The sequence below is a fragment of the Oncorhynchus clarkii genome, chromosome 20 (assembly GCF_045791955.1).
Source record: "Oncorhynchus clarkii lewisi isolate Uvic-CL-2024 chromosome 20, UVic_Ocla_1.0, whole genome shotgun sequence".
NCBI lineage: Eukaryota > Metazoa > Chordata > Actinopteri > Salmoniformes > Salmonidae > Oncorhynchus > Oncorhynchus clarkii.
Window position 1 is genome coordinate 51,656,421 of NC_092166.1, and position 17,350 is coordinate 51,673,770.

The 17,350-nt window shown below is 39.9% G+C and overlaps 1 protein-coding gene across 1 annotated transcript in view; it reads right to left on the reverse strand.

The window, feature by feature from the left end:
• LOC139377480 (pro-neuregulin-3, membrane-bound isoform-like) overlaps positions 1–17,350 on the reverse strand; it is a 279,397-nt gene that overhangs the window by 20,071 nt on the left and 241,976 nt on the right. The window contains exons 7-8 of the mRNA XM_071120511.1: positions 10,340–10,455; positions 9,762–9,917 (exon numbers count right to left, since the gene is read on the reverse strand). Coding sequence (XP_070976612.1) covers positions 9,762–9,917; positions 10,340–10,455 — 272 coding nt within the window. The remainder of the gene's footprint in view (positions 1–9,761; positions 9,918–10,339; positions 10,456–17,350) is intronic.

The following is a 17,350-nucleotide window of genomic DNA, read 5'->3' on the forward strand; positions in this document are numbered from 1 at the left end:
CTGTTTGAATGATGTCTGTGAGTATAACAGAACTCATTGTTCATTTAGCTGACAAGATATAAGATAAGTCCCGTGGCATTATTTTATATTATTTTATAGTAAGAAGAATATAATTGAACATAGAAAGGATATTTTTCCCATTCTGGAGCGAGTGCACATACAGTATGAACTGTTGAGTGTAAAAGTGCTCATTTGAAACAGGTCCTATACGCTAGACTTAGGGTTATGAACGATACAAACCTTAGAATGTCTTAGAAATCAAAACATATACGGGCTGCATGATGCAACTATAGACTATTGATGATATTATAAATTTACAAAAAACCTTGTGCTCTGTTCCTTGTCTCAGGTGGCACAGCTGTTCTCTCATCAAGTGATCATATGTTCACCCATCAGACTTTTCTCAGTTTAATCTTGTTTTTACTAATATGTGACATGTATGATTTAGAATGGCCCATTATTAAATGGTCAGGAACAGGGGCAAGAGAAAAAACACGTCATCCGTATATCGAATAGCGAATGGAGGCCGGGAGCTTTCCTGCAGTTCTGTTCCTTAATGATGCCTGGTAGGCTACTTTGGTGTTAAAGCGGAGCTGTGCCTAATTTGAGCAGCTGAGAAATAAATATAATAACACTTATTTCACACCCACACATCCAATCACTGTTTGAGGAGCATGCTCACACTGTGCAACAGGTGATATTCCACCCAAACTCTGTATGCCATGGGCTTTCCAACGCTGTTCCTGCAGCTACCGAGTGCTTGATTTGGGAAACCAAGTGAAATCTGCTTGGAAACATCAATAGCAACATGTTTTCACAATGACACACATTTCACTAAACCGTTGACAGACCCTCTGCACGCTCAATAAAGGAATAAAGGAGAGAGGAGGAGATGGAAACGCATGGTGGTGAGATATTCTGTCTAGCTAAAATGGTAAAATGTCACCCAATTAATTATGAAAATATAACAAATTCAAAATCAAATAAAAATTCACTATAATTGTAAGCCATCCAGTACAATCAATGAAACAACAGCATTGCCTAGGGCTGTATGTTCCCTCCTAGACTCTTGGATATAAATTTGAGCATACAGTGCATTCAGACCCCTTCCCTTACTCCACATTTTGTCACATTAAATGTTTTTCCTCATCAATCTACACACATTACGCCATAATGACAAAGCCAAAACAGGTTTTTATACATTTTTGCAAATCGATAACATTTTGTTTTTAAATACCTTATTTACATAAGTATTCAGACCCTTTGCTATGAGACTCGAAATTGAGCTCATGTGCATCCTGTTTCCATTGCTCATCCTTGACATGTTTCTACAACTTGATTGAAGTCCACCTGTGGTAAATTAAATTGATTGGACATGATTTGGAAAGGTAAACACCTGTCTATATAATGTTCCACAGTTGACAGTGCATGTCAGAGCAAAAACCAAGCCATAAGGTCGATTGAATTGTCCAAAGAGCTTTGAGACAGGATTGTGTCGAGGCACAGATCTGGGGAAGGGTACCAAAACATTTCTGCAGCATTTAAGGTCCCCAAGAACACAGCGTCCATCAATCTTCAATGGAAGAAGTTTGTAACCACCAAGACTCTTCAAAGAGCTGGCAACCCGGCCAAACTGAACAATCGGGGAGGAGGGCCTTGGTCAGGGAGGTGACCAAGAACCCGATGGTCACTCTGATAGAGCTCCAGAGATCCTCTGTGGAGAGGGGAGAACCTCCAAGAAGGACAACCATCTCTGCAGCACTCACCAATCAGGCTTTTATGGTAGAGTGGACAGACGGAAGTCACTCCTCAGTAGTTTGCGAAAAGGCACCAAAATGACTCCCAGACCATGAGAAACAAGATCCTCTGGTCTGATGAAACCAAGAGTGAACTCTTTGGCCTGAATGCCAAGTGTCATGTCTGGAAGAAACCTGGCACCATCCCTACGGTGAATAATGAAGGTGGCGGCATCAAGCTTTGGAGATGTTTTTCAGCGGCAGGGACTGGGAGACTAGTCAGGATCGAGGGAAAGATGAATGGAGCAAAGTACAGAGAGATCCTTGATGAAAATCTACTCCAGAGCGCTCAGGACCTCAGAATGTGGCGAAGGTTCACCTTCCAACAGGACACGACCCTAAGCACAAAACCAAGACAACGCATGAGTGGCTTCGGGACAAGTCTCTGAATGTCATTGAGTGGCCTAGCCAGAGCCCGGACTTGAACCCGATTGAACATTTCTGGAGAGACCTGAAAATAGCTGTGCAGGGATGCTTCCCATCCAGCCTGACAGAGCTTGAGAAGATCTGCAGAGAAGAATGGGAGAAACTCCCCAAAAACAGGTGAGCCAAGCTTGTAGCATCATACCCAAGAAGACTTGAGGCTGTAATCGCTGCCAGACATGGCCACGAGCCATTTAAATTACAGGTTATAATGTAACAAAATAGGAAAAATGGCAAGGTGGATGAATTATTTTGCAAGGCACTGTACACCGTCACAAGGAATTTGTGTATGTGTTATGAATGACCAAAGTTTTCTGACTTTAAAGTAAGTAATCTGTCACGCGATATAGAGACTACTGTTGACGTTGGAAGTTTACATTCACTTAGGTTGGAGTCATTTAAAACTCATTTTTCAACCACTCCACAAATTTCTTGTTAACAAACTATAGTTTTGGCAAGTCGGTTAGGACATCTACTTTGTGCATGACAAGTCATTTTTCTAACAATTGTTTACAGAGAGATCATTTCCCTTCTAATTCACTGTATCACATATCCAGTGGGTTAGAATTGTACATACAGTAAATTGACTGTGCCTTTAACTCTTTTGGGATAGGGGGCAGCATTTTCACTTTTGGATGAATAGCATGCCCAGAGTGAAGTGCCTCCTACTCTGTCCCAGATGCTAATATATGCATATTATTATTAGTATTGGATAGAAAACACTCTAAAGTTTCTAAAACTGTTTGAATGATGTCTGTGAGTATAACAGAACTCATATGGCAGGCGAAAACCTGAGAAAATTCCAACCAGGAAGTGGGACATCTGAGGTTTGTAGTTTTTCAAAGCTTGGCCTACCGAATACACATTGAGATATGGATAAAGTTGTACTTCCTACAACTTCCACTAGATGTCAACTGTCGTTAGAAACTTGAATGAGGATTCTACAATAAAGGAGGGGCTCATGAGACCTCTTTGAATCAGTGGTCTGGCAGAGTGCCTTGGTCTCATGATGTGCGCTCCCGACAGAGTTACCTCTCGTTTCAGTGCTTTTCTTCAGACAAAGGAATTCTCCGGTTGGAACATTATCTTGTTAGGGCTAGGCAGAATACTGCCCCCTTTGGATGTGCCCATAGTAAACTTTAAAAAAAAATCTGTCCAAAATTGCTAATATATGCATATAATAATTATTATTGGATAGAAAACACTCTAAAGCTTCTAAAACCGTTTGAATTATGTCTGTAAGTATAGCAGAACTCACAGGGCAGGCAATCTCCCAAACAATTTTTGGGAGCCTGACACTTGGGGCAACTTTGACGTCTTCGCCCCCATCCTTCCCAACCAGCTATGGATCTGGAGACACTTTCTATGTCTTCCACTAGATGTCCTCATTCAGTACAGCATTTAATTGTGCAAATCCCGCGAGTTTTGACCCTTTGGTAGGCAAAAGACTGAGTGTCGCGAGAAAATACAAGGTGACCAGAGCGCGCTTTTTGGAGAGACGTTCCTTTGTTCCAGAATGCCTGAGAAGAAGCAAGAATGTCCGATAGATTAGAGAATTGTTTGGTACGTTTAGAACATCCTAAAGCTTGATTCTGCACTTAGTTTGACCAGTTTAGTCGATATATATAGTGCATTGCAAAAGTATTCGCCCCCCTTTGCGACCTTTTGCCACATTTCAGGCTTCAAACATAAAGATATAAAACTGTATTTTTTTGTGAAGAATCAACAACAAGTGGGACACAATCATGAAGAGGAACGACATTTATTGGATATTTCAAAAATTTTTAACAAATCAAAAACTGAAAAATTGGGCGTGCAAAATTATTCAGCCCCATTACTTTCAGTGCAGCAAACTCTCTCCAGAAGTTCAGTGAGGATCTCTGAATGATCCAATGTTGACCTAAATTACTAATGATGATAAATACAATCCACCTGTGTGTAATCAAGTCTCCGTATAAATGCACCTGCACCTTTTATAGAGTGCACCTGCACTCAGAGGTCCGTTAAAAGCGCAGAGAGCATCATGAAGAACAAGGAACACACCAGGCAGGTCCGAGACACTGTTGTGAAGAAGTTTAAAGCCGGATTTGGATACAAAAAGATTTCCCAAGCTTTAAACATCCCAAGGAGCACTGTGCAAGCGATAATATTGAAATGGAAGGAGTATCAGACCACTGCAAATCTACCAAGACCTGGCCGTCCCTCTAAACTTTCAGCTCATACAAGGAGAAGACTGATCAGAGATACAGCCAAGAGGCCCATGATCACTCTGGATGAACTGTAGAGATCTACAGCTGAGGTGGGAGACTCTGTCCATAGGACAACAATCAGTTGTATATTGCACAAATCTGGCCTTTATGGAAGAGTGGAAAGAAGAAAGCCATTTCTTAAAGATATCCATAAAAAGTGTTGTTTAAAGTTTGCCACAAGCCACCTGGGAGACACACCAAACATGTGGAAGAAGGTGCTCTGGTCAGATGAAACCAAAATTGAACTTTTTGGCAACAATGCAAGATGTTATGTTTGGCGTAAAAGCAACACAGCTCATCACCCTGAACACACCATCCCCACTGTCAAACATGGTGGTGGCAGCATCATGGTTTGGGCCTGCTTTTCTTCAGCAGGGACAGGGAAGATGGTTAAAATTGATGGGAAGATGGATGGAGCCAAATACAGGACCATTCTGGAAGAAAACCTGATGGAGTCTGCAAAAGACCTGAGACTGGGACGGAGATTTGTCTTCCAACAAGACAATGATCCAAAACATAAAGCAAAATCTACAATGGAATGGTTCAAAAATAAACATATCCAGGTGTTAGAATGGCCAAGTCAAAGTCCAGACCTGAATCCAATCGAGAATCTGTGGAAAGAACTGAAAACTGCTGTTCACAAATGCTCTCCATCCAACCTCACTGAGCTCGAGCTGTTTTGCAAGGAGGAATGGGAAAAAAATTCAGTCTATCGATGTGCAAAACTGATAGAGACATACCCCAAGCGACTTACAGCTGTAATCACATCAAAAGGTGGCGCTACAAGTTATTAATTTAAGGGGGCTGAATAATTTTGCACGCCCAATTTTTCAGTTTTTGATTTGTTAAAAAAGTTTGAAATATCCAATAAATGTCGTTCCACTTCATGATTGTGTCCCACTTGTTGTTGATTCTTCACAAAAAAATACAGTTTTATATCTTTATGTTTGAAGCCTGAAATGTGGCAAAAGGTCGCAAAGTTCAAGGGGGCCGAATACTTTCGCAATGCACTGTATGTAATGTTGAAGTTTTGATGCGCAACTGTTCGGGACCAGAAGTAATTTTGGATGCATTTCAGCTGGAACTCATAGCATACGCTACTATAAAGGCACACGAAGTGAAACAAAACGATGTATTGGGTAAGTATGACTCCTTCCACTACATTCTGATCGAAGACCATCAAAGGTAAGGGAATATTTATGTTGTAATTTTGTATTTCTGTTGACTCCAACATAGCGGAGAAATATTGCTTACGTCTGAGCGCCGTCTCAGATTATTACATAGTGAACTAATTCTGTAACGTTAAAAATAAATTTAACACAGTGGTTGCATTAAGAAGCAGTGTATCTTTCTAACTATATGTAGAACATGTATATTTAGTCAAAGTTTATGATGTCTATTTATGTTATCTGGCGGCACTATCTATAATTTCTCCGGACATTTTTGAGTATTTTGTCAACATGAAGTCAATGTAAATGGAGATTTATGGATATAAATGGCATATTATTGAAAAAAACATAAATGTACTGTGTAACATGTCCTATTACTGTCATCTGATGAAGATTTTCAAAAGGTTAGTGAATGATTTATTTTTTAATCCTGCTTTTATAATTGTATATTTTCTGGGACAAAATGACTGCCTCTTGTCTTTGTTTCGGTGGTGGTCTAATATAAATATGTGGTGTGTTTTCGCCGTAAAACATTAAAAAAATCTGACATGCTGGGTAGATGAACAAGGTGTTTCTTTCATTTGAGGTATTGGACTTGTTAATGTGTGGAGGTTAAATATTTCTAAGAATATTTTTGCATTGCCTGCGCCACGGTTTCAGCTGAACGGGGGGGTGGCGGACACTGAGAGGGACACCTCGCTTTATGATGTTTTATGTTAAAAACATCCTAACGATTAGATTCCAAACATCGCTTGACATGCTTCTAAAGGACTGTAACAGAAATGTTCGAGTTTTTGTCTGGACGAAGTGCTTGCGCCTCATGAAGATGAATTAGTGGGCTGAACACGCTAACAACAAGTGGCCATTTTGACATAAATGATGGACTGATGATGACTCATGATTCAATGGCTCAGACACGAGACGTATGTGGCAGGGTCTACAGATAATCACAAAAATAAAAATCAGCCACATCACGGACACCGACGTCTTGCTTGCAGACAAGCTAAACACCTTCATTGCCCGCTTTGAGGATAATACAGTGCCACCGACGCAGCCCACTACCAAGGACTGTGGGCTCTCCTTCTCCATGGCCCGACATGAGTATGACATTTAAATGTGTTAACCCTCGCAATGCTGCCGGCCCAGACAGCATCCCTAGCCGAGTCTTCAGAGCATGGGCAGACCAGCTGGCTGGTGTGTTTACAGACATATTCAATCTCTCCCTATCCCAGTCTGCTGTCCCAAAATGCTTCAAGATGGCCAACATTGTTCCTGTACCCAAGAAGGGAAAGGGAACGTAACTGAATGACTATCGCCCCGTTGCACTCACTTCTGTCATCATGAAGTGCTTTGAGAGACTAGTCAAGGATCATATCACCTCCACCTTACCTGTCACCCTAGACCCACTGCAATTTGCATACCGCCACAATAGGTCCACAGTTGATGCAATCGCCATCACACTGCACAATCCCATAAGGACAAGAGGAATACCTATGTAAGAAGGCTGTTTATTGACTACAGCTCAGGATTCAACAGAGGGTGGTGCGGTCTGCACGATGCATCACCGGGGGCAAAATACTTGCCCTCCAGGACACCTACAACACCTGATGTCACAGAAAGGCTAAAAAGATCACCAAGGACAACAACCACCTGAGCCACTGTCTGTTCACCCCGCTACCATCCAGAAGGCGAGATCAGTACAGGTGCAGCAAAGCAGGGACCGAGAGACTGAAAAAGAGCTTCTATCTCAAGGCCATCAGACTGCTAAACAGCCATCACTAACACAGAGAGTCTGCTGCCGACATACAGACTTGAAATCATTGGCCACTCTAACAAATGTTTCACTAGTCACTTTATTAATTCCACTTTAATAATGATGTTTACATATCTTGCATTACTCATCCCAAATGTATATATTGTATTTTATACCATCTATTGCATCCTGCCTATGCCACTCAGTCATTGCTCATCCATATTTCCTTATTCCATCCCTTCACTTAGATTTGTGTGTATTAGGTTGTGGAGATGTTAGATTACTTGTTTATATTGCTGCACTGTCGGAACTAGAAGCACAAGCATTTCGCTACACTCGCATTAACATCTGCTAACCATGTGTATGTGACCAATAACATTTGATATGAGGAATTTTGGGGAAATAGGGACATGTCTGTCTATTTTGCCAAATTGCTCAAAATGTCTGTATTTTAATGGTTTGAAGTTCTACACCATTTTAATCACGATAACCTATTATTGCTAATGATGTAAGTTTGGGCAGTGTACAATGCTGTTACCAATTGCTGGTAGTTAAAACGTCAACAACAACAAAAAATGACTCATGAACTGTGAGGTCATCCCATTGTTTCCTATCGGGGAAATATAGGTATGTCTGGATATTTCACAAAATATCTCGCAATGTGAATATTTAGATTTTTCAAGTCAGACACCATTTTAAATCAGGAGAATTTCCTCTTTGTAATTATTTAAATCTGGCCAGCACCCGCACTAGACCAGAAATAGTCAGAAGTTTTCATTTTTCCCTACTTCCTCATTACACAGACATAAGCACAGTTGACACCATCGAGGTGCGGATGTTTACTTTCTACACAAGTTATTTTTTTTCCAGTTTCGTCATAAGAACAGATTGCAGTTATAAAATAAAAAAGGGATGCATTTTCTTGTGCCATTTAGGAGAAATTGAATTCTAAGCATCACTCCAGTCAGAAGAGGCTCTGCGAAGTTTTTCAGCCTTGGGTGAATTTTGACTTGTTGTATTGTCCAGCTTAACCTTAGGTTCCCTTGAAATCCAACTCTCTCCACCAGTATCTCCCTGAGAAATACATATGTGTGATGTTACCGGACTGAATTTTATAGATAGATTGATGCATTTTATGGTGTGGTTCGGGCCAAAAATCAACAACCACACACACTACCATGTCAACAATCTGCATATCTAGCTTTAGCCAGCTAACGTTAGCCAGTTTTAAGAAATACATTGGGCATCTTGTGGGGTTTGTACAGTGTAGCTACATGATGTAGCTATCGTTAGATTACTTTGAGTACAAAACAGTCCAAATACAGATGTTAGCTAGCTAAGTAGCAGTGTTAGCTAGCTTGAACATTGAACACACTAAGGTTAAAAACACAACAACCCTTATCTACCAGTCCATGAGAACAGCGGCCATTTCACTCCATTTTCCACCTTTCAAAATGAATTCCAATGTTTATCTGGTTTATGGTCATGAGCAGACTTCTCACTTTTTTTTTCTCTTTTGGGGTCGAGTTGATTCAGATCTAAGAATGATGTTTGTTTCTGTCAACATTTTCTGAAAACATTGTCCCTGCTACCAGGACAGTTTATCTGAAAACAAGTTAGCTAGTTTTGTCTGCTCGGTGTTTGTTTCTGGCGGCTGTCACGCCCTGACCATAGAGAGTCATTGTTTCTCTATGGTGAAGTAGGTCAGGGCGTGATCTAGTTTATTTATTTATATGTGGTGTTCTTGTTTATTTTCTATGTTAGTGATTTGTATGATTCCCAATTAGAGTCAGCTGATAATCGTTGTCTCTAATTGGGGATCATATTTAAGTAGCTGTTTTTCCCACCTATGCTTGTGGGATATTATTTTGTGTTTTGTGCACCACTTAGTCACGTTTCGTTGTTTCTTTACTGTTTTGTTTTGCTTAAGTTTCACAAAGAAATAAAGAAATAAAGATGTGGAACTCAAACTCCGCTGCGCCTTGGTCCGTCTCTACACACAGTCGTGACAGCAGCTGTAGCTTGCAAGTGACTTTCACTTCATCTCAAGTGCCGGGGTGATGTTCCAGCAGGGTTGTTAGATTAGGCGGGAAGACACACCATGCCCAGAAGGCCAGCCCAAGGCGGCTCAGGGCTCAACCCACTTGTTTTCGTTCAAAATGAAAATGCAACACAAGATGTGGGGCGGCATGGAGTGTTGCGTCATTTAAGTTAACTTAGTTCAAGGTGGTTCAAGGTAAACAGAAGATTTATACTCATTAATATTATTTCAAAGCACATAATTCAAACGGACTTATCAAGACCAAACAACCTTGCTATTAACACTGTCCTCATTCAGTTTCAAAGCAAAGCAGAACATCCAGGTGCTTACCCTCTTAAAGACTCTGCCTCCATCTCTGTAGACTCTACCTCTTGTAGGTGCTTATAGGCGGGGCCAGCAACCCTTGGTCCTCGAGAGATTGGCAGGGTCCTGAAGTGATGAGTGTCCTGGTGTCTTTGGGCTGGACTGAGGGACAGGGAGCTACTCCTGGAATGAGCCATGTAAAATAATACGTGACAGAAACAGAAAACATTGAAATGGTTCACAAATGGGTAATCTTACTTGAAGATAAAAATATTAATTTTCCTGTTGTGAAGCCATCAGTGTGATTTTCATGTTAGCTGCTAACTCTGTTAAACTGTAAATCAAACGGGAATGTCCCGATTCTGACTGCTTTTAGAGATGCAGATAAGGGTCTTTGTGTCTGGTACCGGAGCCTAGATGCATATTAACATATTTATTCCCAACTGCAATCATCATAAATCTTTTTTACATTCCATGAAAGCGCTGTTTATATTGTGCCATATGTGTACATTTTACTTGGCTGCATCCATTTCTGTAGACTGGAGCGGCCCATTTAAACAAGCGGGGCAGGAAGAACAAGAGAAGATGTTCTACTGTATGAGTACCTGAAGCTTTTCCCTTTGGGGAGTGCTCTGTTGAGAGTCGGTGGAGCTGCTGCTGGTGCGCCAGCTGACAGACTGCTGCACCCTTGAGGAGGGGAGAACCCATGAGATTTGTAGCACTGCAGTGAAAGACAAAAATACCTAATAAGGACATGAGTTGAGGAAAGTATGAAGTATATATTAGGACCACATTGAGTTCATTGTACGTAATATAAACAAACTGAATACACCTACAGTATGCACACAAGCCCACATACACACAAATATTTACACACACACACGGCCCATTGCGGAGCCGTAGATAACACTCAATTATGCTCAAAGAGATATTCAACGTCTGCTTTTTTACCCATTCACCAATAGGTGCCCTTTGCGAGCATTGAAAAACCTCGCTGGTCTTTGAGTTTGAAATTCAATGCATGACTGAGGGACCTTATAATATCAATTTAATCTATTTCAAATTCAGTCTAACACAACAAATTGTGGAAAAAGTCATACTTTCTATTCACACCCCTTGACTTTGACCCCTTGACCCCTTGACTCCACATTTTGTTGTGTTACAGACTGAATTTAAAATAGATTAAATTGAGATGATTACACCTAATCACAATACCCCATAATGTCAGTGGAATTGTGTTTTTAAATTTTTTATGTATAAAAAATAAAAAGTTGAAATGTCTTGAGTCAATAAGTATTCACTCCCTTTGTTATGGCAAGCCTAAATAAGTTCAGGAGTAGAGATTTGCTTAACAAGTTACATAATAAGTTGCATGGACTCACTCTGTTTGCAAAAATATTGTTCAAAAGTACCTCGTCTCTGTACCCCACACATATAATTTTCTATAAGGTCCCTCAGTCGAGCAGTGAATTTCAAACACAAGGACCAGAGGTTTTCCAATGATCGCAAAGAAGGGCACCTATTGGTAGATGTGTAAAAAAAAAAAAGCAGATATTGAATATCCCTTTGAATATGGTGAAGTTACTAATTACACTTTAAATGGTGTATCAATACTGCCAGTCACTACAAGGACACAACTCATTTGCCGGAGAGGAAGTAACCGCTCAAGGATTTCACCATGAGGCCAAACAAAACAGTTACAGAGTTTATTGGCTGTGAGAGGAGAAAGCTGGATCGATCAACAACATTGTTTTTAATCCAAAAATCTAACCTAATTGAAAGAGTGAAAAGAAAGAAGCCTGGACAGAATACAAATATTCCAAAACATGCATCCTGTTTGAAACAAGGCACTAAAGTAATACTGAAAAATGTTTTGCCAAGCAATACACTTAAACTTTTTGCCCGGGATACAAAGTGTTATGTTTGTGGCAAATCCAATTCAACACATTACAGAGTATTGCTCTCCCTAATTTCAAGCATGGTGGTGACTGCATAATGTTATGCATTTGCTTGTAATCATTAAGGACGGGGGAGTTTCAGGATGAAAAATAAATGGAATGGAGTTAATTAAGCACAGACAAAATCCTACTGGAAATCCTGGTTCAGTGTGATTTCCACCAGACACTGGGAGATGAATTCACGTTTCAGCTGGTCAATAACCTAAAACACAAGGCCAAATCTACACTAGAGTTACTTACCAAGAAGACATTGAATGTTCCTGAGTGGTCGAGCTACAGTTTTGATTTAAATCTAGAAATGATCAACAACCAATTTGAAAGAGCTAGAAGAATTTAGAATAGAATAATTGGCAAATGTTGCCCAATCCAGGTGTGGAAAGCTCTTAAAGACTTACCCAGAAAGACTCACAGCTGTAATCGCTCCTAAAGGTGCTTCAACACATGGGTGTGAATACTTATTTTATTTTACATTTGTCTCTATTTAATTTAATAAATTAGAAATCATTTCCAAAAACATGTTTTCACTTTGTTATTATGGAGTATTGTGTGTAGATAGATGAGATTTTTTTACATTTTCAATTCAGCAACAAAATGTGGAATAAGAATAATAAGGGTATGAAAACTTTCTAAAGTCACTCAGCAGAAAAATAAGCAATAGTCCTGAGTCACTCTAGGAGATGTTCCCCCATGATAAATGCCCCCCTCAGACCAGGCAGTGATTTGATTAGACTTTCCATTAAAAAATAGATTAACAGTTGCCACTTCCTGACTACACACGCTGGCATGGAACTCTTCCAATTTATATTGCGCAAGTGAACAGCAAACCTGGTTTCAAAAAAACATATAAAGCAACACCTCATAGCACAACGCCTCTTCCTTATGTGACCCACTTGTTGTGAGCATTTACCGACATGCATGTTCCACAGATTTTTTTGATTTAACTAGGCAAGTCAGTTAAGATCAAAGTCTTATTTACAATGTCAGCCTAGGAACTGTGGGTTAACTGCCTTGTTCAGTGGCAGAACAAAATATGTTTACCTTGTCAACTCGGGGATTCGATCTAGCAACCTTTCAGGTATAGAACCAATGCTCTAAGCACTAGGCTACCTGCCTCCTGAACAATAAACGCACACTGCAGGTTAATGTTTTAAATGTATGTAAATTGTAAAGTCTTTTGTCTGTAATGTCTTTTGTTTTGTCGGACCACAGTCAGTAAGACTAGCTGTCACCATTGGTGTCGGATAATGGTGATCCTAATAAATCAAATAAATCACAATACTTTCTACAGCGGTCAGTAATTAATCCCAGACAGGATTACATTTATGGATTCCTAAAGAATCTCTCTTTTCCTGGATCAAAATTAGAACCATTAACTTATAACAAGGGCCTCTGTACTGGGAGCTTTAACTTCTTGACGCACCCATCCCTTTAGCGGGATCATTTTCATCAACACCTGCTGAATTGCAGGGCGCCAAATCCAAATTAAAATACTAAAAATATTTAATTTTCATGAAATCACAAGTGCAATAAAACAAAACACAGTTTAGCTTGTTGTTAATCCACCTGGCCTGTCAGATTTCAAAAAAGCTTTTCGGCGAAAGCATAACAAGCGTTTATGTAAGGACATCTCTCTCAGTAGACAACTATTACAAACACTAGCAGCCAAGTAGATTGGTCATGAAAGTCAGAAAAGCAATAGATTAAATCGCTTACCTTTGATGATCTTTGGATGTTTGCACTCATGAGACTTCCAGTTACACAATAAATGTTCCTTTTGTTCCATAAAGATTATTTATGGAACAAAATACCTCAATTTGTTTGGCAGAAATCCACAGGCTCGAGCGGTCAGGACATCGCAGACGAAAATTCCAAATAGTATCCGTAATGTCCACAGAAACATGTCAAACATTTTTTATAATCAATCCTCAGGTTGTTTTTAAAATATATAATCAATAATATATCAACTGGGACTGTCGCTTTTTCAATAGGAGAGGGAAAGACAATGGCTGCCCCACTCTGTTGCGCAAGCAAAACTCTGCGCACACCCAGCTATCCACTGACGCGATGATATCTTTCTCGCTCATTTTTCAAAATAAAAGCCTGAAACTATGTCTAAAGACTGTTGACACCTTGAGGAAGCGATAGGAAAAGGAATCTGGTTGATATCCCTTTAAATGGAGGCAAGGCATCCAATGGAACAGAGAGCTTTCAGGAAAAACAGCACTTCCTGGTTTGATTTTCCTCAGGTTTTCGCCTGCAATATCAGTTCTGTTATACTCACAGACAATATTTTGACAGTTTTGGAAACTTTAGAGTGTTTTCTATCCTAAGCCTGCAATTATATGCATATTCTAGTTTCTGGGCCTGAGAAATAGGACGTTTCAAATGGGTACGTTTTTTTGCCAAAAACGAAAATCCTGCCCCCTACACTCAAGAAGCTAAGAATTCACACAAGAAGCAGTGCAATGCCCCAAAGCCTCCTGAACAGAGTATAACAGCAGATAATGTTATTCCAGGGACTGAAGTTCCCAAGATGGTCAGCCTCTGATCTTACTGTCAGTAATTAAAGCGATTGGATGTGACTTAGGTAGTGTCTCAAATAGAACCCTATTCATTATATAGTGCACAATGAATAGAGTAGTGCATAAGTAAATAGGATGTCATTTGGGACTCCCTCTGAGTCTATTCAGATCTCTCATAAGATCTCACTCTTCTCGTTCTTTGCACCCTTGACTCCAGTAGTGACCTGTTACAACTTGTGCGCCATCGGCACAGGAAAACTGGATCATTTTGACCACCCTCTCACAAACTCTGCTGGGGGGAACGGGACGCCGAGGAGGTGGTCATTGTCATTTGACTCTCTCCGGCACAATTGCAGTAACCTTCTTAAGAGTAATGTAACATGAGTATTTTGTCTGCGTCTCGCCACTGCCAACATCATAATTGGCATATTGAAAAGTATGTTATGCCTATCAACACTTGTTTTATATGAGTTACGACGCTCCAGATACTCAACTAGTCTAAAGGCCAGTTTAATTGCTTCTATGCGCCTATGTAGATATTACATTTTAAAAAATCTGCTGTTTCCAGCTACAATAGTCATTTACAACATTAGCAATGTCTACACTGTATTTCTGATCAATTTGATGTTATTTTAATGGACAACAAATGTGCATTTCTTTAAAAAACAAGAACATTTCCAAGTGACCCCAAACTTTTGAATGGTAGTGTATATTCATTCATCTGCTTTTCATATTGATGTACTGTTCACAGTGTCAGAGGCAGGATTGCAATCGGTGTCACAGGAGTCTGTTACTGCACACATGACTAGAAGGTGTGAGAACAAAATTACAAGATGATGTAATAATGCTGTTTATGCATCAGATAAGGTTTTATGAGTACTCTCTTGTCTGTGGGTTAAATTGGGCCTCTGAGGCTTGAGCTGGCAGTTGACTTGGTGATAAAACCTAAAGACTGCATTCCAGAGATGAGATGTGGTGGGTGTAACCGAGATAGAGATCCTGGAGGAATAGAACAAAACCCTCATTGTCTCAAAATCATCATGGCATCTGGGAAACTAAGCCGGGGTGTGGTTAAAACAACACTGAGTGCAGATAACCACAGAATGAACCCAGGATGGCTTGTGGTGTACCCCAATCAGCAATGGGAAGCGTGGAACCAGCCATGACTAAGTATTTTTAGTGTCAGCTATATAAGAACTCTGCATTGTCTGTAAAGGTTAAGCTCTCGGCCACACGCCTTAGAGTGTGCGGTCGACAGCTTCATTAATGCAATAATTAAATCAATATTAAATAAAATGATTGTTTGAAGAAAGGACAGTCTCGCTCACTTGATTCAAATATTCCACCACAGAGGTCATAAATCTATGAGATTAAATGTTTCGCTGGAGACGTCTGTAATTGCCACCTGTGGTACTTCCTCTCTCACACAATCTGTCAAATTGAATTGTAGGACCTGCAAAACAAACATTCCATTCTATACTGAAAAAATATATAAACAATTTCAAAGATTTTACTGAGTTACAGTTCATATAAGGAATTCATTACACCCTATTCCATGGATTTCACATGTCTGGGAATACAGATATGCATCTGTTTGTCATACATAAGAAAAAGGTTTCAGAAACCAGTCAGTATCTGGTGTGACCGCTATTTGCCTCATGCAGCGTGACACATCTCCTTCGCATAGAGTTGATCAGGCTGTTGATTGTGGCCTGTGGAATGTTGTCCCATTCCTGTTCAATGGCTGAGCGAAGTTGCTGGATATTGGCGGTAACTGGAACACGCTGTCATACATGTTGATCCAGAGCATCCCAAACATGCTCAATGGGTGACATGTCTGGTGTGTATGCCGGCCATGGAAGAAATCTTCAGCTTCCAGGAATTGTGTACAGATCCTCATGACATTATTATAATGCTGAAACATGAGGTAATGGTGGTGGATGAATAGCACGACAATTGGCCCCAGGATCTCGTCACGGTATCTCTGTGCATTAAAATTCTCTAAAACGATGTTGGAGGCAGCTTATGGTAGAGAAATGAACATTTAATTATCTGGCAACAGCTTTGGTGGACATTCCTGCAGTCAGCATGTCAATTGCATGCTCCCACAAAACTTGAGACATCTGTGGCATTGTGTTGTGTGACAAAACTGCACATTTTAAAGTGGCCTTTTAATGTCCCCAGCACAAGGTGCACCTGTGTAATGAACATGCTGTTTAATCAGCTTCTTGATATGCCACACCTGTCAGGTGGATGTATTATCTTGGCAAATGAGAAATGTTCACTAACAGGGCTGTAAACAAATTTGAGAGACGTTGAGAGAAATAAGCATTTTGTGTAGTTACACAGCAAAATATAGTTATTTGGAATGGTTGTATATGGGGTGTATGCCCCATATACAGTACATAATATTCTGTTGGTGGCAAGAATTATGTTTAATAATATAAATTGAAAAACTTTAAGGTTAAATCAAGTGTTGTTTTATGTATCAGTTCATAAACCACGTGCCATGGAATCTGAACATAGAAAATCTCTTCCCAGCTATTTTGCAACTTCTATTAGACCGCTGTCAACATTTTGGTCCTCGGATGAAACTGGTATATTTGTTTATTTACGCAAACTTTACCAATTTTGGTCTTTAATAAAGGACAGTCAAACAAGTTCCCTACCTTTTCCCCTTCATTTTGCCTCGCCTTATTTTTGCAGTGATTCTGCAATCAGTTGGTTGTAATTTTGGATAGAGCAGACATTTCCAGGCGGCAGGGTAGCCTAGTGGTTAGAGCGTTGGACAAGTAACCGGGAGGTTTGCAAGTTCAAATCCCCGAGCTGACAAGGTACAAATCTGTCATTCTACCCCGAACAGGCAGTTAACTCACAGTTCCTAGGCCGTCATTGAAAATACGAATTTGTTCTTAACTGACTTGCCTAGTTAAATAAAGGTAAAATAAAAACATATTTTTGTTAACTGCACGTGTGACATAACCCCACCATTCCTATTCATAATTTCAATAATAAAGATCATTCCTTTTTCTTTTTTTAATCAATAAAGTTTTCATTTTCTTTTTATCAATCAGAATATTTGAGTTTAACCATAATACTTGTTGTAATATTTGTTCTGAATTTTCTGGGGGATAAA